Source organism: Pseudophryne corroboree, chromosome 5 (genome assembly GCF_028390025.1).
Source record: "Pseudophryne corroboree isolate aPseCor3 chromosome 5, aPseCor3.hap2, whole genome shotgun sequence".
In the NCBI taxonomy this organism is placed as follows: domain Eukaryota; kingdom Metazoa; phylum Chordata; class Amphibia; order Anura; family Myobatrachidae; genus Pseudophryne; species Pseudophryne corroboree.
The window spans coordinates 634,288,607-634,312,027 of NC_086448.1; the positions used below are offsets into that span (position 1 = coordinate 634,288,607).

At 47.8% G+C, this 23,421-nt stretch overlaps 1 protein-coding gene across 3 annotated transcripts in view; it reads right to left on the reverse strand.

Annotated features, from left to right (window-relative positions):
* Positions 1-20,588, reverse strand: part of ANKRD29 (ankyrin repeat domain 29) — a 137,428-nt gene extending 116,840 nt beyond the window's left edge. The window contains exons 1-2 of one of the 3 annotated variants that reach the window (XM_063923599.1): positions 20,463-20,588; positions 8,562-8,672 (exon numbers count right to left, since the gene is read on the reverse strand). In XM_063923599.1, coding sequence (XP_063779669.1) covers positions 8,562-8,672; positions 20,463-20,483 — 132 coding nt within the window. In that variant the 5' untranslated portion in view covers positions 20,484-20,588. Of the gene's footprint in view, positions 1-6,425; positions 6,526-8,561; positions 8,673-20,462 lie in introns of those variants that run through there. The other 2 variants (XM_063923598.1, XM_063923600.1) reach the window with 2 other exon arrangements.
* Between the last annotated feature and the right edge of the window lie 2,833 nt (positions 20,589-23,421).

The following is a 23,421-nucleotide window of genomic DNA, read 5'->3' on the forward strand; positions in this document are numbered from 1 at the left end:
CAAACTCAGCCTGTGACATGGCAGTTAGGAGCTGATTGGCTTGAACTTTGGGGGTCATTCCGACCCTGCAATTTTTCACAGCCGTGCGAACGGGTCAGAACTGCGCATGTGCGTGGGCGGCAATGCGCAGGCGCGACGTGCCCGGCGACGGCCGTCGCCATGCAGCGACGAAATTGACGAAGAAAACGTTTGCAGCGGGGAACGCTAGAAGACTGACAGGAAGAAGCCGATCAGAGGTGTCTACTCACCGTTTTGAAGGCGTGTTCGGCCGAACGCAGGCTCCAGACAAGATAATCGCAGCGGGTGAGTCCTGAGCTGTGCAGAAACTGCACAAACTTTTGTTTGTGCAGCTCTCTGCACAGCGGTTCACAGCCCTGCACAGCAAATCCCACCTCCCCTGTAGGCGGTGACTACCTGATCGCAGCAGTGCTTAAAGTAGCCTGCTGGCGATCAGGTCGAAATCACCCCCTTTATCTCCGGACACTTTATCTCCATCCAAGGCTTAGTAAATAGACCCCTTTGCCACTATTTGCTGTTCCTGCAGTCTGCACCATCTTGCAGTGCTAATATATTTGGTGTCCCATACCTGTTGGCATTGTAAATGACCACCAATTCCCTCTAGGTCCAGGATAAATTAAAAAGGGTTACAACAAAGAACAGAATGTAACAGCATAGATTGTTTTGTACTCTGTATGTTGGTGTGAGAAAATAGGATTTTAATTACCTACCGGTAAATCCTTTTCTCATAGTCTATAAGGGATATTGGGGAATCTAGTACGATGGGGTATAGACGGGGTCCAAAGGAGCTGGTGCACTTTAAATTTCTTCACTGGGTGTGCTGGCTCCTCCCCTCTATGCCCCCTCCCACAGGCAGTTATAGGTAAAACAGTGTCCGAAGGAGAAAGGACATATATGAGAAGAGGAACATGATAACAAAGAGTGGTGAGACTTATATACCAGCACACCACGAAGATATAACAACCAGCAACGGCTGGTAACAACAACAACAACAGCAACAGCTGAATAGGTAACCACATAACGAGAACCTTCAGAAAAGTCAACACACTGAGGCAGGTGCCCAATATCCCTTATGGACTACGAGAAAAGGATTTACCGGTAGGTAATTAAAATCCTATTTTCTCTAGCATCCAAGTGGAACTCTGCAGGCGGATACGTGCATTCCTCGCACCAAGAGACATATCTCTTCCAGATATAATAATAATAATTTAATATATATAGCGCTCTTTCTCCAAACAGGACTCAAGGCACTTTACAGACATCAAAACAATAAACATAGTACAGAAGATTAATACAGCAATACACAGGCTACACAGACATAAAAATGAAAACCTAGAACACATAGAGTATTCATAATGCAGGATTGGTGTAGGCATTATGGGTAATAACTTCCATGGGTAATGTATTCCACCCCTAGAAGAGATTACACAACAAGGGGGTGATTGCAGCATCCTAACAGTAGGATACCAACAAAACTATCAGGTCCATGTATTTTCATCTCATCCACAAGTGTACCAGATGAGGCAGCCATGTTTGGCCTGAACCATGGTGGCAATCATTTTTTTGGAAAGGCCCTTGTGAGCTAGGATGTTCCGCTCAACCTCCATGCCGTCAAATGAAGATGCCGTAAGTCCTGGTAGACGAACGGTCCCTGTTGAAAAAGATCTCTTCTTAGTGGTTGAGGCCAAGGGTCTTCGACGGACATGTCCAGAAGATCCGCGTACCACACCCTCCAAGGCCAATCCAGGGCAATCAGAATTGCCTGCACTCCTTGATTCCTGATTCACTTGAGCACCCTTGGGAGCAACGGAATCAGGGGAAACAGGTAGACCAGCCGGTAAGGCCAAGGCGACGTCAATGTATCCACTGCCCTCGCCTGAGGGTCCCTGGTTCGTGAGCAATACCTGTGAAGCTCCTTGTTGAGTCGAGAAGCCATCATGTCTAATTGCGGGCAGCCCCACCAGTTGATGACCTGCTGGAACACTTGCTGGTGGAGTCCCCTCTCCCCCGGGTGGAGATCGTGACGACTTAGGAAATCGGCTTCCCAATTGTCCACATCCGGAATGAAGATTGCCGACAATGCTCTTGCAATTATTTCTGCCCATAGGAGTATTTTTGACACCTCTCGCATGCAGGCTCTGCTTTTAGTCCCTCCTTGCCGATTTATGTACACCACGGCTGTGGCATTGTCCGACTGTACTTGGATCGCGTGATCCCTGAGCAGAGGAGAGGCCTGAAGCAGAGCATTGTAGATCGCCGAAGTTCCAGAATGTTGAGCGGAAGGAGGCTGTCGTGGGCTGACTACCTGCCCTGAAACTGCACCCCTTAGGTGACAGCTCCCCATCCCCGTAGACTTGCATCTGTCATGAGGAGGGTCCAATCCTGAATCCCAAAACTCCGGCCCTCCAGTAGATTGGAGGACTGCAGCCACCACAGGAGGGAAATCCTGGCCTGAGGTGACAGCCGAATCATCCGGTGCATCTGTAGATGTGATCCGGACTACTTGCTCAGGAGATCCAACTGAAATGTTCTGGTATGGAACCTCCCATATTGGATCGCCTCGTATGAGGCGACCATGTTTCCCAACAATCTTATGCAAAGATGGATGGACACTCGAGTAAATCGGAGCACCATGCGGACCATCTCCTGAAGTGTTCTCGCCTTGTCCTCTGGTAGGAACACCTTCTGGGCCACAGTATCAAGCAACATCCCCAGTAACAGGAGCCTCTGAGTTGGCTCCAGGTGGGACTTCTGTAAGTTGAGGATCCACCCATGGTGTGACAGAAGGTGGATTGTGCGGTTGATATGGAGTAATAAAAGCTCCCTGGATCTTGCTTTCATCAGAAGATCATCCAGGTAAGGGACAACATTGACCTCCTGGACCCGGAGTTGGAACACCTTCGTGAATACCCTCGGAGCTGTGGATAGGCCGAAGGGCAGGGCCTGGAACTGGTAGTGATCATCCAGCATGGCAAACCTCTGGTATGCTTGATGAGGTGGCCAAATCGGAATATGAAGGTAGGCATCCTTGATATCCAAGTAGACCATGAATTCCTGTTCCTCCAGGACCGCAATCACTGCTCCCAAGGATTCCATTTTGAAGTTGAAAACCTTCAGGTAAGGGTTCAAGGACTTTAGATTCAAAATGGGCCTTACCGAACCGTCCGGTTTCGGTACCACAAACAGGTTGGAGTAATAACCCTTGCTTCATTGTGGTATTGGTACTGGAACAAAGACGTGGGACTGGACCAACTTTTGGATGGCCTGTTGCAACGTAACCTGCATATCCTCCAAAGCTGGTAAGCTTATTTGAAAAATGATTGGAGAGGAGCACCGTCGAACTCCAGCTTGTAGCCCTGAGAAATTAGATCCCTGACCCAGGTATCCTGGCAGGAAGCCTCCTAGATGCGGCTGTAGTGACGCAATCAAACTCCCACCTCGAGATCCCCTCGGGGTGGGTGGGCACCGTCATGCTGAGGTCTTAGTGGAAGCAGAACTGGTGGTCTGTTCCTGAGAGCTGGTGCTTGCAGGTTTTCTTGACTTACCTCTGGTGCCTCTAGTTGCATTTGAGGCACCTCTGGCCTTAGATCGAAATCTGTTAGACCGAAAGGACTGCACAGACGGCCCTGTGTAGGAGCGTCTTGCCGGAGGGGCCCCAAAAGGGAGAAACGTGGATTTCCCAACTGTAACTTTGTAAATCCACATATCCAACTCAACCCCAAAGAGCCATTCCCCCAAAAAGGGGAGGGATTCCACACTGCGCTATGATTCTGCATCCGTAATCCACTGATGCAACCACAAAGCTCTGTGCACCAACACTGCCATGGCAGAAGTCCTAGCGTTAATATTTCCCATCTCCTTGAGCGATTCACACAGGACGCGTGTAGTGTCCTGAATATGCTTGAGGAGAGTCACCATAGTGACCAGGGCCACAGCCCCGGAGAGGCCCTCCTGAATCTGAGTAGCCCACGTATGAATGGCATGGGTCATCCAGCATCTAGCTATGAGCAGCCTTTGCGATACACCAGCTGCCATGTACAGTAAATAGATTTTAACGTAGTCTCTATTTTCCGGTCCCCCCTTTATGGTAATGGAGCTTGGGGCAGGCAACACCGCCTTCTTAGACAGTCGAGAGACTGATACGTCAACCCCTGGGGGTTCCTCCCAAAACTCTCTGCCTTCAGAAGCAAATGGGAAAGTGCGCAAAAACTTTTTTGACACTTGGAATTTTTTGTCTGAATTTTTCCAGGCTAACTTGAATAGGTCATCTAACTCTGCAGAATCAGGGAAAGTGACATTAGGCTTGGTTTGTGTAAAGAAAAACGACTGCTGTGACGCAGCGTCCTCTAGAGGGAGCTTTAACACGTCCCGTATAGCCAAAATTAGGGGTTCAATACCCTGAGCAGAATATGAATCCCCACTAATGGGATGCAAGTCCTCCCCATCCTCCTGTATATCCTCATCTGTATCAGAGAGTAGAGCGGGTAAACCACACTTTTGTGTACCTGCATGAGAGAGGGGGGGCTGTGTAACATCTGCCCTAGCAGCTGAGTCTGCAACAGCTGGTTGTAGTAGCCGAGTTTTCTGTACATTAGCAGTGAGCTGGGATGACATATCAGACATCATAGTTTTAAGAGACCCTAGCCAGTGGGGCTCTGGACCCTCTCCCCCAGCCCCTTCACTGATTTGTGAAGATTGGCTGCATTGTTCACAAGAAATAGAATCAGATGACAATTGAGAGAATCTGGTGTGGCATACACTGCATAGTTTGTGTTTACCCATGTTTCACAGTAAGCACAATGACATACACATACACACAGACAGTAATACTTTGCAAGCCTGCCCTTACTGTATGTGAGAGGAGACACACAGAGAGAGACACCAGCACACCCTTAGCTTTACTGCCCCAGTGAAGCTGACAGCTAACCATAACACAGCAAATACTAGTAAATTCTGTACTGTAGAGGACACAGACCGAGTACTATAGCGGCTCTCCCCCTTTGCTACACCCTGTACCAGATTTCCAGCATGTCTTGTGAGGCAGGAAGCGCTGTGTGTGCTGTCCGTAGCTGCATTAAGCAGATGAAGGCGCCAAAACGCCTCTGGTCCCGCTCTGAGTTAGCTCCGCACCCTCCAATGGCGCCAGAGCTATAATGATTTTTATACTGGCAAAGTCTCCTGTGTGGCTTAAAAACGTTGCACAAGTGCTAGTTCAAGCTAATATAAGCCAGTCTACACGGGGGGCTCTAGCGGGATTTCCCCAGGAGGGTCCCGTTTGCTGTGCCCACGTTCAGCCGTACTTTGAACCGGGGGACCCCCCCTAGTGGGGCGCCCGGATTGTACTCACCACAGACATCACCTTCAGGCTAGTGTTAGGGGTTTGCGGCGTGCTGCGATTGTGACAGCCAAGGCGCAGTGCCCCCCTTAACAAACAACCTCTCAGGATGGTGGTCCTGCAGCGGGGAAGCGGCTCTGCACCTCGCAAGGCCGGTGACCGTCCACCCCTAACTCCCACAGTGCAGGTATGCTATTGCCCAAACAGCATACCGAAAATAATAAAAGTTTAAAAGAAATTGAAGAAAACTCTCTGAAGCTGCAGAGATGTGCATCCTCTCCTGAGGGCACTTTTTTCTCAACTGCCTGTGGGAGGGGGCATAGAGGGGAGGAGCCAGCACACCCAGTGAAGAAATTTAAAGTTCACCGGTTCCTTTGGACCCCGTCTATACCCCATCGTACTAAGGGGGCCATTCCGAGTTGATCGCTAGCTACTTTTTGCAGCCGTACAAACGCATAGTCGCCGCCCACTAGGGAGTGTATTTTAGCTTTGCAAGTGTGCGAATGCTTGTGCAGCCGAGCACTACAAAAATAGTTTGTGCAGTTTCTGAGTAGGCCGATGCGATCACTTCAGCCTGTCCAGTCCCGGAATTGACGTTAGACATCCGCCCTGCAAACACTTGGACACGTCTACGTTTTTCCAAACACTACCTGAAAACGGTCAGTTGACACCCATAAACGCCTTCTTCCTATCAATCTTCTTGCGATCGGCTGTGCAAATGGATTCTTAGTTAAATCCATCGCCCAGCAACAATCTGCTTTATACACGTACGACGCGTCTGCGCATTGCGGTGCATATGCATGCGCAGTAGTGACCTGATCGCTACGCTGTGAAAAATGGCAGCATGCGATCAGGTCAGAATGACCCCCTAGATTCCCCAATATCCCTTATGGATGCTAGAGAAATGCAATAAAATGCAATATATGGGTCTGTGGAAGAAGGGCTGCTCACATAAATAGAATCCGAATCAGTTTCCAACAAAAACACAACTAATCAGTAAATGGACCTCCCTAAAAGCCTCTAGGGGAATGTTCAGAGAAAGCCATGGATTGATTTCCTCCTACTCACTCACTTCCTGCGAGGTGCCCTCATGGGCTGTAAATCAGTTGTACTATGTGCTGCCCTCAGAGAGATTGTTCTGGAGATACCTTGCGGTCACACAAACTGCTCTAAGCACTGGGAGAGTTCTGAGGGACAGAGACAGCTAACAAAGCCTGCCCACTTATGAGATAACAAGAAAACGTGAGATTGGATGGGCGGATAGAGTTTCCATAGCAGAGAGTTTTGTGACTCACACAAAACACATTGTGAGCCAAAACTTTTCTTTCCAAAAGGTGTTTCTCAGAGCATGCCAGCTATCCTGTGATCCTCACAGCTAGCCATGTTGCTGAGAGCTCGGAAAACTTGTGCAGCTGGAATAGAAGCCTGAAAATATGCACACTGTATATACTGCACTTGGATCTTATATACATATTACTTATAGGAAAAATGTAATGTTACCCTAGAAAATGGATTTTAATATATTTTTACATGCATCATGATTATTTTTGATTTTTATACTTTGTTAAAAGAAATTTCCGTTTTGAAATAATTTCAATTATGACATATTAAAAATAATGTACAGCACCTTCTTGATTTGTAAATTAATTTCTTATCCCCGAAAATGGGTCAAAAACTGAAAACCATTGTTTATAATAACCTTTTAACTATAGCAATGTGCGTTGTGGCTGCATCTTGTGTGCAAACACTGGCTGCTCTGTCTTTAATGCACATTGGGGGTCATTCCGAGTTGATCGTAGCTGTGCTAAATTAAGCACAGCTACGATCATCTTCCCTGACATGCGGGGGGACGCCCAGCACAGGGCTAGTCCACCCCGCATGTCAGTCCAGCCCCCCCCCCCCAGCACAAATACAAAAGCATTGCACAGCGGCGATGCCTTTGTATTTGAGGAGTAACTCCCGGCCAGCACAGCTCCTGCGGCTGGCCGGGAGTTAATTGTCGCTGCCGCTGGCCGCAGCGACTGGCCAGGAGTTAAGTGTCGCTGCCGCTGGCCGCAGCGGCTGCATGAGGCGTCACGCAGGTGCCGCGGCCCGCCCCCCAACGGTCCGGCCACGCCTGCATTGGCCGGACCACTCCCCCTAAACGGCGGCTTACTGCCGCCGTTCAGCCCCCTCCCGCCCAGCGACAAACTGCAACGAGCGATCGGGTCGGAATGACCACCATTGAGGCCAATGAAGTTTCCTTCAATAACTACCCAATCGCAAGTCATATAACTGCATGCCAGATTGGTATTTGACATGTGATCTTCACTGGCATTTTTGTAAAAGGCTTTGGGGGAGATTTATCAAAGCTTGGAAAGAGGTAATATGGAATGAGATAAACAGACCTATTATCTTAATTACTTTGGTAGTGATGAAAGTTAGCACTGCTGAGTCTGAACTTGGAAGGAGCCGAGCAGTGGCGGAGGGATCCCTCTTCGTACCCGGGGCTACTTCCATTAAGGAAGGAGCTGGGTGCCGGAACAAACGCCATCTGAAGATGGAGAAGGTTCCAGCAGTCAAGCTCTGAATAGATTGTATTTTTGAGATCTGATGAATTTAGGTCCCTATACGAGCGTCTGGGTACAGCGGGCCAAATCGGGACTGAAAGGTAAGCAGGAGATATTTGTGATATGTCCTGCATTACCTTTATAATAAGTAGCCCTGACAAGCTATACAAACGTAGGTGAAAATGTAAATTTTCATCTGATTTTTGTATAAATTAAATGATAATGAATAGACCTCGAAGTACCAAGCAATCATCTTCTAACTGTAATGTTACAGGTTGCGTTTGAAAAATGACAGGAGCTGATTAGTGGTACTTTATCTCTCTCCAAGGATTGATACATTGGTGTGAAGGTGAGTACGGATAACGTACCATAGATAAATGCACTGCTGCTAGCCATCCTTTTGTAATGGTTTGTCTATAGGTTATACCATTTTCCATGTCAATTGTTCTTACCTACTGTATGTGTTTATATGATTATCAGATTGCTCACTACATTCATTTACACATAAACCAAAAATGTATTATTACATCCTTGTGCCTTTATAACCATTATATATTGACACTGGAAGAATAATACAGGCCTGTTGTCGGGCCACTGTGCCATATTGAAGATGTAGATAGCGATCTGGAATTCTTGGCATACACAAGTGAAGGGCATACACTGTCTCTGCAGTCAACATCGACACGGCCACTGTTTAACAACAGCTGGAGTAGAGCCAGGTTTCCTTTCCGAGCAGCCCAGAAAGCAGCATTGGCAAGAGGCGTTTCCTTCTGTGTAAAATAATAGCGCCATATTAGTTTCATGGCATCCTGATTTAAAAGGCAAAAGAAAACATTTAATTCAATAGATTACAAAACAATGAAAGACATTTTTTGGCACACAATGGGTGGTTTTTATGATTTGTCCATGTTAAATACCTTACTTTCAGAACGAGGCATTCATCACTATGAAATAAACTTTGCTAAATTTACTGGAAGGTAAACTGTTCTTCCAAGTTTTTTTTTTAGATAACAGATCTGAACAGGTCCAGTTCCACTTCACGTGGACCAGACAGACTCCCCTGAGCCAATAAAACTCATGCTAAGGATTTGCGTGACAGTGAAATCACCAAACTTGTCTCTTGAAAAAGTTAAACCTAGTTAAATAAACATGTTAAAACGTGATAACTGTTTACTTGTGAAAGCTGTAATTGCACATAGATTCCTCTGAGTACATTGTCTTTGATGTTTGTTAAAGTGAAGAAACTAATTAACTCTTGCCGCCTCACATATCCGTAAGTGATGTCACTCCTACCAGCTCTGCTGCTCATTTTGCCTAATCAATCAACCAATCAATCATAGTGGAATTGCAATTGGGATAGCACAGCATTAGAAATTGTAACCTGGTGATCTGTAGATGTGATCTGTAACAGCTGTATGATACACAGGCTCATTTCAGAGAGGTGTAGGCAAGAAATACAGTAAAGGCCAGTACTGATGGGAGAGATGTGTGCTGAATAATCTTAACACAGTCCGCTCAGCACACATCTCTCCCCCACTCAGCACAGCGCAATGTGTGCTGAGTGAGGAGGGTCGCTCACTTCACACATCGCTGAAGTGAGCGACCCGCTAGATTGAGCCTGCATGCAGGCTCAATCTAGCACCGGCGATAGCTATGCGCGGGGCCGCGCATCGTTATCGCTGGGGGGCATACACGACAGATCCGTGCTTAAAATCTAAGTAATCTAGCCAGATTGCTTAGATTTTAAACACGGATCTCTCCGTGTGTACCCCCCTTAAGAGGGACAGTCACTAAGGGACCAAAAAGAGAAAGCAATACTCACAAAGCAATGCACAAAAGCTAAGGGAGAGTCAGGAGAAGGCAGATAATGGAGAGTTAAGTTGGGTACACACTGAGCAATAATAGGATTTTGGTTACCTACCATTAAATCCTTTACTCGTAGTCCGTAGAGGATGCTGGGGTCCATATTAGTACCATGGGGTATAGACGGGTCCACCAGGAGCCATTGGCACTTTAAGAGTTTAACAGTGTGGGCTGGCTCCTCCCTCTATGCCCCTCCTACCAGACTCAGTCTAGAAACTGTGCCCGAGGAGACAACATACTTCGAGAGAAGGAAATACACAGATAGTGGCGAGATTCATACCAGCTCACACAAAAAGGCAAATCTGGCCAACATGCCGGATAAACTCAGCAACAGCTGAAACAGTACTGAAACAGCAAATAACACAGAACTTACCTAGGAACCAGGCAGTACTGAACTAAATAACCACTGCAGGAAAAACGAAGCGCTGGGCGGGCGCCCAGCATCCTCTACGGACTACGAGAAAAGGATTTACTGGTAGGTAACCAAAATCCTATTTTCTCCTATGTCCTAGAGGATGCTGGGGTCCATATTAGTACCATGGGGATGTACCAAAGCTCCCAGAACGGGAGGGAGAGCGCGGAGGCTCCTGCAAAACTGCTTGACCAAACTTGAGGTCATCAGAGGCCAAAGTATCGAACTTGTAAAACTTGGCAAATGTATTCGATCCAGACCAAGTAGCTGCTCGGCAAAGCTGTACAGCCGAGACACCCCGGGCAGCCGCCCAGGAAGAACCCACCTTACGAGTAGAGTGGGCCTTAACAGATTTTGGACACGGCAATCCTGCCATAGAATATGCATGCTGGATGGTGTACCTGATCCAGCTTGAAATCGACTGCTTTGAAGCAGGACACCCAATTTTCTTTGGCTCATAGAGGACAAACAGAGAGTCAGATTTTCTATGACGAACCGTCCTCTTCACATAAATCTTCAAAGCCCTCACAACATCCAAGGCCTTTGAAGCAATTGAGGAGCCATAATAGGTTGGTTGATATGAAAAGCTGAAACAACCTTAGGAAGGAACTGTTGACGAGTCCTGAGTTCCGCCCTATCCTCATGGAAGACCAGATAGGGACTTTTACAGGATAAAGCCCCTAATTCCGACACACGTCGAGCAGTAGCTAAGGCCAACAAAGTGACCCCCTTCCATGTGAGAAATTTGATTTCAGCCTCCTGTAAAGGCTCAAACCAATCCGATTGCAGGAACTGCAACACCACATCAAGATCCCAGGGCGCCGTTGGCGCCACAAAGGGAGACTGGATATGCAGAACTCCTTTCAAAAAGGTCTGAACCTCAGGGAGGACAGCCAATTGTTTTTGGAAGAAAATGGATAAAGCTGAGATCTGGAACTTGATGGAGCGCAATCTCAGGCCCATATCCACACCTGCTTGCAGGAAAAGGAGAAAACGACCAAGTTGAAACTCCACCACAGGAAATTTCTTGGATTCACACCAAGACACACATTTTTTCCAAATTCGATGGTAGTGTTTAGACGTTACCCCCTTCCTAGCCTGTATCAGGGTAGGAATAACCTAGCTCGGAATACCCTGCCGAGCTAAGATCTAGCGCTCAACCTCCATGCTGTCAAACGTAGCCGTGTCCTCCTGAAGAGGCCTTTGATCTTCCAGCAGTAGATCCAGCAGATCCGCGTACCAAGCCCTCCTTGGCCAGTCTGGAGCAATGAGGATTGCCAGAACTTTTGTTCTTTTTACAAGTTGAAGAACTATTGGAATTAGAGGAAGTGGGGGGAACACATACACTGAAGAGAACTCCCACGGTGTTACTAGTGCGTCCACCGCCACTGCCTGTGGGTCCCTCGATCTGGAACAGTACCTCCGCAGCTTCTTGTTAAGGCGGGAGGCCATCATGTCTATGTGAGGAACCCCTTACCAACCGGTTACCTCCTCGAACATCTCCGGGTGGAGGCCCCACTCTCCTGGATGAAGATCGTGTCTGCTGAGAAAGTCTGCTTCCCAGTTGTTTACTCCCGGAATGAAGATTGCTGACATCACTACAGCATGCCTTTCTGCCCAGAGGAGGATTCTTCACACCTCTGACATTGCTCTTCGTTCCGCCTTGTCGGTTTATTTAGGCCACTGTGGTCACATTGTCCGACTGAACCTGAACAGCCCGATCCTGTAGAAGGTGTGCTGCTTGAAGAAGGCCGTTGTATACGGCTCTTAGTCCCAGGATGTTTATGGGAAGAAGGGACTCCTGACTTGACCACCTTCCTTAGAAGGTCTCCCCTTGAGTGACTGCTCCCCAACCTCTTAGACTTGCATCCATGGTTAGAAGGATCCAGTCCTGAACTCCGAACCTTCGGCCCTCCAGAAGGTGTGGTAGTTGTAGCCACCAGAGGAGTGAAATCCTTGCTTTCGGTGACAGACGTATCCTCTGGTGCATGTGTAGGTGAGATCCCGACCACTGGTCCAAGAGATCCAGCTGAAAGGATCAAGCATGAAACCTTCCATACTGCAGAGCCTCGTAGGAGGCTACCATCTTCCCCAGAAGGCGGATGCACTGATGAACCGATACCCAGGCAGGCTTCAAGACATCCCGGACCATAGTTTTAATCACCAACGCTTTCTCCACCGGTAGAAACACCCTCTGCACCTCCGTGTCGAGGATCATCCCCAGGAAAGACAGCCTCCTTGTCGGCTCCAGATGAGACTTTGGAAGGTTCAGGATCCAACCGTGCTTCCTGAGCAGATGGGTCGTAAGAGCAATGGGTCTTAACATACTCTCCCTGGACGGTGCCTTGATCAGCAGATCGTCCAGATATGGAATTATGTTCACCCCCTGCTTGTGGAGGAGAACCATCATCTCTGCCATCACCTTGGTGAAGACTCTCGGTGCCGTGGAGAGACCGAACGGCAGTGCCTGAAACTGATAGTGATCGTCTAACAGTGCAAACCTGAGATAGGCCTGATGCGGTGACCAAATAGGAATGTGGAGGTACGCATCCTCGATGTCCAGGGACACCAGGAACTCCCCCTCCGTCAGTCCTGAGATAACTGCTCTCAGAAATTCCATCTTCAATTTGAAGTCCCTGAGATAAGGGTTCAAAGATTTCAAGTTCAGAATTGGCCTTACCGATCCATCTGGCTTCGGTACCACAAAAAGGTTTGAATAGTAACCTTTGTTCAACTGATGAGGTGGAACTGGAACAATGACCTCGGACACTACCAATTTCTGGATAGCGTCCAGTAGAAAAGCTCTGTCTGCCGGCAAAGCTGGCAAGCCTGATTTGAAGAAACGGTGAGGTGGGAGAGTTTGAAACTCCAGCCTGTACCCCCTGTATACAATATCCTGTATCCAGGGGTCCAGGCCAGATGACACCCAGACGTGGCTGAAATGCCGGAGTCTCGCTCCCACCTGACCTACCTGCAGGCTGTGCGGTCCACCGTCATGCTGAGGACTTTGAGGTACCAGAAGCAGGCTTCTGGTCCTTTGAACCTGCGGGAGAAGGCTTTTCGGATTTGGCACGACCACCTCTAAAGAAGGTGTGGGAGGGCTTGTTCCTTCTAGGCCTAGCGGGCCGAAAGGACTGTGACGTGTTGGGAGTAAAAGGCTTATTCGTAGCCGGTGCAGCTGAGGGGAGAAAAGGAGATTTACCCGCTGTAGCCGTGGCAATCCACGAATCCAGCTCCTCCCCAAACAGAGCCTGACCTGTATAGAGTAGGCTCTCCACACTTTTCCTGGTTTTCCGCATCCGCAGACCATTGGCGCAGCCAGAGACCCCTGCGAGCCGAGACGGACATGGAGGAGATCTCCGCAACCATGGAACCCAGATCCTTCATGGATTCTACCAGGAACCCTGCAGAATCCTGTATGTTACGTAAAAACAAATCAACGTCACCTTTATCCATCGTAGTCAAGTCCTCCTGCAGAGTGATTGACCACTTTGCTATAGCTTTAGAAATCCATGCACAGGCAATAGTAGGCCGCAGTATAGCCCCTGAAGCCGTGTATATGGATTTGAGCATAGTATCCACCTTGCGATCAGCTGGGTTCTTCAACGCGGTAGATCCCGGGACTGGTAAGACCACCTGTTTTGACAGCCTGGAGACAGCGGCGTCAACTATGGGCGGGAACTCCCATTTTTTCCTATCGTCTTCCAGGAAGGGAAAAGCAACTAGAACCCTTTTAGGGATATGGAATTTTTTCTGCGGGTTTTCCCAGGCTTTTTCAAATATAGCATTTCATTCCTTAGATGCCGAGAAGGTGAGAGGGGCTTTCTTACTGTCTGTGAAAAAAGCCTCCTCCACCTGCTCAGGAGGAGTGTCAGAAATATGTAACACATCCCGCATGGCCTCAGTCATCAACTGCACCCCCTTAGCAAGTGATGCCGTCCCCCTCGACACATCCCCATCACCGTCTGCTGTGTCAGAATCGGTATCCGTGTCATCCTGCATGATTTGGGCAAGAGCACGTTTGTGAGAACGCACCGCAGGGGGCCCCCGAGGGAGCAGTATCGGACCATACTGCCATAGAGGATTGCAATACCTGAGTTCCATGCTCAGTCCTTGCAACCCTTTCAGAAATCTGAGAAATAGCCCCCCTAAGAGAGGCTAACCACTACGGTTCTCTAGCTGGGATCTGCGCTACAACAGTGCAATCCTGATTACATGGGATGGGATCTTCCTGAGAAGATAAGTCCTCTGCAGCATATGAGACAGTCTCTAGACATATTTGCTTGTACACCCCACACACCCCACATACACACAGGGTACAGGGCAGACTGAGTTTCCCCCCCAAGAATGGCAGAGAGACACAGAAATTGGAGCCAACCCACACACATCGCTATATAGGTATAGGGAGACCCTTAACCAGCACTGACTGTGTCCCCTAATAGGTGACACAGTCTTACACAGCCTTCCTTCCCTTCTACAACCCCCTGGTACAGATAGCTGGAGGTGCTCTGGAGGGACTGCTCTTCCACTGGCAGCGTGTCTGCAGGCAGTAAAATGGCGCTGAACGCTGCTGGGTCCGTTTTGAGGAGAAGCTCTGCCCCCTTAATGGCGCTGTCTTCCCGCTCTTCCAAGATTATACTGGCCTGTGGATTTTGTGCTGGCTGAGATCCGCAGACCCCACAGGCTTTCTGGTCAGTGTAGGGTTAAAGCGCCGGCTCAGGGCGCCCCTCACAGCGCCGCACCTAAGTACCGCTGAGCTTCCCGGAGCGCAGTTAGTACTGCACTCCTACCCTGTAGCCGCCATCTTCACACCGGCCCCCCGCTTGCTAGCGGGGTCGGTGACTCACTCGCCACAAACTTCAGCTCTGCAAGGGGGTGGCGGCATGCTGCTGGGGTGAGCGTTCCCCTGCGGCGGGGAGCGATCTATCCCCTCTGGAGCTCAGTGTCCAGTCAGCGGAGACAGTGGCTCAGACACCACAGGGCAGACACTGCTCCCCCCCTCAGTCCCTCGATGCAAGGAGGCTGTTGCCAGCAGCCTCCCTGTAAAATTAAAACTCTAAAATAAACTTTTACTAAGAAAGCTCTGTAGAGATCCCCTAGCTGTGACCGGCTCCTCCGGGCACATTTTCTAAACTGAATCTGGTAGGAGGGGCATAGAGGGAGGAGCTAGCCCACACTGTTAAACTCTTAAAGTGCCAATGGCTCCTGGTGGACCCGTCTATACCCCATGGTACTAATATGGACCCCAGCATCCTCTAGGACGTAAGAGAAATATCAGCCTTTAAAATGAATGCCCAATTTATCGCTACCCCACCGGTGGGTATTTATCCCCGATATGTCTGTGAACGACATTGTTCACAGACATATTGCATTCTGCTCTGCAGCACAGCCGATTGGCGATATACAGTATCTACAGATATACTGGCGCATCTTGATGTGTGTACGGGCATTCTGACGACCGCCCATACACTTGCTGCTTGAACCGCCGGTGACTGACATCTCAACTGGGCGGGCACATTTAAATGCCCAACCAGTTGTGACATCAGGCATGACACATCTGGCGGACGATTGGTAAGTGTGTCGTGGATTTGCCACATTGACCAGGTGTGTACCCAACTTAAGAGTAATAATGGGTACAAACCTAACCTGATAGATTTGCCAAGCAATGGTAGGACTAAACAATTTTTGGAGCTTAAAAACTATCCAGAGAATATCTGATTTTGTGCTTACACACTGGGGGTCATTCCGAGTTGTTCGCTCGCAAGCTGCTTTTAGCAGCTTTGCACAAGCTAAGCCGCCGCCTACTGGGAGTGAATCTTAGCTTATCAAAATTGCGAACGAAAGATTAGCAGAATTGCGAATAGACACTTCTTAGCAGTTTCTGAGTAGCTCCAGACTTACTCGGCATCTGAGATCAGTTCAGTCAGTTTCGTTCCTGGTTTGACGTCACAAACACACCCAGCGTTCGCCCAGACACTCCTCCGTTTCTCCAGCCACTCCCGCGTTTTTCCCAGAAACGGTAGCGTTTTTTCACACACACCCATAAAACGGCCAGTTTCCGCCCAGAAACACCCACTTCCTGTCAATCACATTACGATCACCAGAACGAAGAAAAAACCTCGTAATGCCGTGAGCAAAATTCCTAACTGCATAGCAAATTTACTTGGCGCAGTCGCACTGCGGACATTGCGCATGCGCATTAGCGACTAATCGCTCCGTTGCGACAAAAAAATAACGAGCGAACAACTCGGAATGACCTCCACTATTCAATTATTGAGCAAAGAGACAAGTCATTGCTGATTTAAATGCAAGCACCTACAAAGGTGACGTTAACAAGAACCTGCCGGGTGACCTGGAAAACGTGAACTGTTTGTGGTCCTGAGGAGAGTTTCATATTCCTTCTTATTTTAGATATATTTGTACTTTAGGTGTGTAGGGCAGACATGCGTTACATAATAAAAAATACATTTGTTTCCTTTATACATATGGGACATTATTGACCATGGAGTTTGTAGTAGCTGCCAGGTAGGAGGTGGGGTGGTTGTTCACATTATAAGGGCAGATACAATTAGTTGCAAGCTCTGTACTATGAAGTTGCAGACTGTATGTAGCATGTTTTCATTGCGCACAGGGACGGTTCTAGACTTCCAATCACAGCATCCTTCTCAGCACCCTAATCCCATCACATCGCCCCTCTTAGCACCCCACCCCATCCCTCTCAGCACCTCTCTCAGCACCCCACCCCATCACAGTTTTCTCATCCTATCACTGCACCCTAATCCCATCACATCGCCCCTCTCAGCACCCCACCCCATCCCTCTCAGCACCTCTCTCAGCACCCCACCCCATCACAGTTTTCTCATCCTATCACTGCACCCTAATCCCATCACATCGCCCCTCTCAGCACCCCACCCCATCCCTCTCAGCACCTCTCTCAGCACCCCACCCCATCAGTTTTCTCATCCTATCACTGCACCCCAATCCCATCACAGCATCCCTCTCCGCATCCCAATCCCATCACAGCATCCCTCTCCGCATCCCAATCTCATCACAGCATCCCTCTCCGCACCCCAATAACATCACAGCACCCCAATCCCACCACAGCACTCCTCTCAGCACCCTGCAGCTGTGACTGCGGCTGTGCCCTGATGTCGCAGCGCTCCAGGTGGTAGCCCTGCTTGTCCACACCAAGAACTTCCACTGATTAGGATCAAATAGGGAGGCCACACTGACTATTCCCCAAACGCTGCCCAACATCGCTAGCCAGGACTCATGGTCAACGTTTAGCCACCGGGAACTGGGTGCAGCAGCAGCAACAGACAGGATAACACATCGGATCATCAGTCCACCCCCATAGTCAACAAACATCCGTTGGCTAGCTATCTGCCCACCCTATCTATGACATGAGTATGGGGGCAGGCAGATAGTTAAATAGCTAATAGAAGTTTGTTGCAGAGGCAGAATACCACTGGTGCAGTAGGTGCATTACAATTGGCCCCTGAGGACTAAAAGGCCCACTGCTGCCCAGACCAGCAATTAGTTATCCCCTTGCTTAGTGCCCGTCAGTGATGAGAGCCAGTGTAGGCAGGGTGTGTGCACAGCCTCAGAGGGACAGGAGACTCTCACACACAGTGACTGTGCGGTGCGAGTGCATGCCCGCTCTTCCGGGTCCAGCTCTGTTGCAGGCAGTTACAGGACATGGCAGCAGCTCCGCTGGCTCAGGTCTGGATACTGGGGAGTTCAGCACAAGTGAGTCTCTCCCCGGGGTAAGAGTGGCTTGGTAAGGTGATACAGGGATTTGGGGTGGCGTGGGGGAGCTGGGAATGCGGCATGGAGTCATTGGGAAGAGACAGACTGTGGGGTGTGTGGGGGAGGAGGGAGATCTATACATATTTATATATGTTTTTAAATAAATATATATTTATTTATTATTTTCAGTTTCTAATATAGTGCAGCAAATTCCTTTGTGCTTTATTCTGAGGGGGCCCCGGAGATATCACTGTACCGGAAACCAAGATTTCTGTTGCCAGCCCTGCTCCTGTCCCTCACTGCCTCTCCCTCTCACCTTCTGCCTACCCTTGCCTTCTGCTGTCACCCTCTGCCTCTATGTGTTAACCTCTCCCTCTCCCTGCCTTACGCTGTCACTATTTGTCTCTTCCTCTCCCTGTCCCCCATTGCCATGTGGTATATTGTGAACTTGCACTGGGGTGGAGGAGGAGTTCCACTTTATATTTTTGCACCTGTGCCCAGTGCCCACCACTCACAAGTTCTTTCCACTGATTTGTTGGCTATGGAAGCAGGGCGGGCTGATGACAAGACATGTCATCCTGTCTGTAGCTGCTGCTGCACCTGTTTCCCGATGGCTTCACGCTGACAGTGAGTCCCTGCCGGCGATGTTGCAGCGTTTGGGGTGGAAGTTGGTGCCACTCTCCTATTTCAATATTGAACTGCACTGCCGTCCCAAGACAGCAAGCGCCACTGAATATACTGCTCAATATATATTATAGCGTGTACCAGGGCCAGTGCAACTTAAGTGTTCCAGGGCCACCTGACTGTAGATTCCCTGTGAAAAGCTGGGCCACTTTCTTGAGTCTGCCTCCCAGGCTGATAGTTGCTAGCCAGACCCTGGTGTGTACCCATAGATAATATAATTGTATAAATACAATTATAGATTGTAATCTATAGATTGTAAAGGCCCGTATTCACGGGCAGATCTGGGAAGAGATGTGTGCTAACCGCTCAGCACACATCTCTCCCTCCGCTCAGCACAGCGCGACGTGTGCTGAGCGTGCTCGCGCGCGGGGGGGCGTTAATTTCATCCAGCGGGTGAAATTAACGAGCTGCTAGACTGAGCCTGCATTCAGACCAATCTAGCACCAGTGATAGCAATGCGCTGGGTTGTGCATCGCTATCGCTGTGGGGGGTACACACGGAGCGATCTAGTCAGATTGCTTAGATTATCGCTCCATGAGTACCCCCATTAAACTTGCTAGCAGGGCCTTCCTACCTCTATGTCTGTCTGTCTCTGCCAAGTTTTGTTCTATAACTGTTCTAGTTGTAAAGCGCAACGGAATATGCTGCGCTATGTAAGAAACTGCTAATAATAATAATAATAATAATAAATACTGATTGTGTGGTGGTGGATTAATATTATAATGGTCTAAAAACACAGAGGCTAAGGGATCTATTTACTAAGCGTTGCATGGAGATCAAGTCGCTGGAGATAAGGCACCAGCCAATTGGCTCCTAACTGACATATCACAGGCTGTGTTTGAAAAATGACAGTTAGGAGCAGATTGGCTGGTACTTTATCTCCAGCGACTTTATCTCCATCTTTATCTCCATCCAAGGCTTAGTAAATAGACCCCTAAATATCCATGCAACATGGCCCTTAAGATGTGAATGACATTATATGTAGTAGCTTTGGTCAGTGATCACTTTCATGCGATGGGGGACTTATTTTCATTCATTCTTTTTTGTGTCCTTTATTTTCAAATTGCAGCGAGAAAAGCATCTTTATGCCTTGGCCCTCCGTGAAATACACACCCAGGTAAAGAGCCCTTTCCTTATATTACTTATTACCCCTTCCCAGATCAGTGTTGGTAACCCTCTGGGCACACTTTATCCCACACAAGGCAGAAAGGCTAAACATAATGCTTGTTCTCTGACACAGCACGTGTAAACCTTTTCTCTATCTAAACAGGTCTTGCTCACAAGGAAACACAAACCTGCTTTTTACAAAAACAGCCACTGGAAGAAACTGACTGACGCAGGTAAGAAAAAGTGTTTCGAAATACGTCTGCAACAAATTTCAGCATGATGATGTGGCAAACTTTGCAGAGATAATTACAAACAGACAACTCAGATGCACGTAAACAAAGTACTAATAATGAAATATATGTCACAATGTTATAGAATGCCAATAAGATATAAAAACAGCATGACAATATAATATTGGTATTATTTGTAGAGGATTCTTGACTGTTCCAATGGATTAAACACAAAGAAACATATATTATATTCAAAAGCATCAGTTCTGTCCCTGCAATGTAACAGTACAATCTGGTGCTCCCAGTGTTTTCCTTTTATTCCCACTAGGGATATTTGCAGGGTCATTTCTGCAGCATATAAAAACTAAAGTGACTGTGACTCAAGGCCTGCAGGAGCTTCTTTCTGTACTGTACTGTGCTATTCCAGAACAAGGCCTGTGAGTCAAGAACCCTTATCTCAGGACTTACTACAGTATCTATTTGCAGCATCTGAATGTAAGATAAATATTACTCGCCTTGAAAGACATCATGCACATCTCAGCAGCAGAAGCAGAGGATCTTACAGAGGAGGTAATGCTTTATGCTCAGCACTCTGGCTTGTCTGTGCTATCAGCAGTTACTGTGAGAGGAAAAGCTCCAACAGCCGCAGAGCTGCAGACAGCAATATTGACTCGTTCTCTGCCAGAAGTCCAAAGAGAACACATCACAACTCACTAACTTATACTAAATGATGCAGAAGCTACATCATTAACCTATTAATACATATGTCGCATCTCCAAATTAGATATTAATATATTAGCGCTTAATACTGTCTTAATTATAAATATTGTATAATAGGAATGCATGGTAAAGCTGGGTACACACTCGAGCGATGTGTACCCAGCCAATATGTTGGCCCAACAAGTGGACATATCGGAACCTGAGTACACATTGAGTGATGTTAATAAAGGATGGAACGATCATGTTCATGCCGGAATGCTGACAGCCGTCAATGCCACTAGCCGGAATCCCGGCACACAGGACTTTCCCACTTGTGGGTGTCCATAGAGTGGGAACAGATCCTGTGACAAGCGCAGCGAGCGACTGAGCCTTCAGCGTGGGTGGCAAGATCAGTGAGCCTGCAAGGGTACTCTCAGCACTTGCCCCGCTGCAGTAAATCATACTGAATCTCTCTCTCTCACTCTCTCAATATATATATATATATATATATATATATATATCGTCAAAATGTATAAGTGTGCGCTCATGTGGATCAAATATAATCTGTAGTAAAATATTAAAATATTTTCTTATAATTAAAATATTTTCACATGCCTTCCTCACAAACGTGGGTGGCAGCTGATAACAAATTATGGCGATTAGAATGTATAAAAAATAGAAGTAATCAGCACCTAATAATGGTGAACATTCCGAGTTGTTCGCTCGCAAGCTGCTTTTAGCAGCTTTGCACACGCTAAGCCGCCGCCTACTGGGAGTGAATCTTAGCTTATCAAAATTGCGAACAAAAGATTAGCAAAATTGCGAAAAGACACTTCTTAGCAGTTTCTGAGTAGCTTCAAACTTACTCGGCATCTACGATCAGTTCAGTGCTTGTCGTTCCTGGTTTGACGTCATAAACACACCCAGCGTTCGCCCAGACACTCCTCCGTTTCTCCAGCCACTCCCGCGTTTTTCCCAGAAACGGTAGCGTTTTTTCACACACTCCTATAAAACGGCCTGTTTCCGCCCAGAAACACCCACTTCCTGTCAATCACACTACGATCACCAGAACGAAGAAAAAACCTCGTAATGCCGTGAGTAAAATACCTAACTGCATAGCAAATTTACTTGTCGCAGTGCGAACATTGCGCATGCGCAGTTAGCGGAAAATCGCTGCGATGCGAAGAAAAATACCGAGCGAACAACTCGGAATGACCCCCAATGCCTAGAAAATAACGGTGGGTACATAGAATGAAATTTAGTGAAATTCAGAGAACCTGAAGGACAGATAAGCTTCTATATCATTTGTTTCTTGTACGTGCGATACCTGCTCGTTTTAAACCGTGGATATATTTTATGTACTTAATTAAATGTGAAAAATGATCTTTCTACTACGCTATTGTGGAGTGTGATATTCTGGGAGCATTTCCAATTAACACTCACTAAGTAGAAAAAAGCTATAAGTACATATAGGTTTAAACGGTACACACTATTGGTTGTTTCTTTTTCTCTTTTGCATATTACTGTGATGATATTGGTCTGAGGACCGAAGATTCCTATCTGAGATAAGTGCTTGTCCCATTTTTTTCACTAAATTTCATTCTATGTCCCCACCGTCATTTTCTAGGCATTGTTAGGCGCTGATTACTTCTATTTTTTTACATATATACATATATATATATAATTTCTAGATTCTGGGAGAGATGTGGCCAGGGAAGACCTAGTATTAGAGCCCCCAACCACTTTTCCCATCACAACACAAAGAGGATACAATATGATGATGATTATACTGTGTTCCCTTTTTTTTTAAACTTTCTATATAAGCATAAAAACACTGCAGATTGAACATATAATATATTCCGACTGGTATATATAGAAAAAGTTAGGAGGGAAGGGTAAACACTAAAGCACATATAAAAAAATAATAATTACAAAATGAAAAATAAACATCTCCTATATAATAGCCCAGATCTGTGACTCTGTGTCTAACGCTGGGCGTGGCTAGGAGCTCTCATTGGGTTAGCTGCGCAGCAGTTCTATCACACCCAGTCCACAGCTGATTGGGCGAGAAACGTCCTCCCACACAGGTTACATCCAATGGGAGTCTCTGCCCTTTTCCCAGAGCAGGATTAACAATGGGGCTGATGGAGCTGCAGCTCCAAGTCCACACTCCAAAACAGGCCCCACTGCATCTGCAGCAACATACCCTCCAACAATTTACACATTAAAAAAAGGTACAAATTCGAAAAAGGGGGCGTGGCCACAGGTAAAGCATACCTCCCAACTGTCCCGATTTTGGCGGGACAGTCCCGTTTTTCGCGGTCTGTCCCGCTGTCCCACCCGCGGGTCGCAGTGTTCCGCGGGTGGGGGGGCAGTTGGGAGATCCTCCCCCCCTGTCACTCGCTGCTCTGGGGAGAGCAGCGGTGAATAGATGCTGTGCGCATGCGCACAGCGTCTATTCACGGCAGAGGGACAGGGGGCATGACCAGCAGCTCTCACAGCGCTGTTCATGCCCCCATAATGATGAAAATGGGGGCGTGGCTTGCAATCGTGGCACTTACCGTGAGGCCACGCCCCCTTTTTGATAGCCCCCCCCCTAAAATCGTGGGGCGCCCCGTTGGTGTCCCTCCTCCACTGTTATCTATGTTGGGAGGTATGGGTAAAGTGGTGTGACCACGCTCCTCTTCATATACTTTCAGTGGACGTCTGGAGAGCCAAAAACCGGTACAGACCATAAAAAAAAGTTACTGTACCTGCCAAAAAGGTACAGCTGGA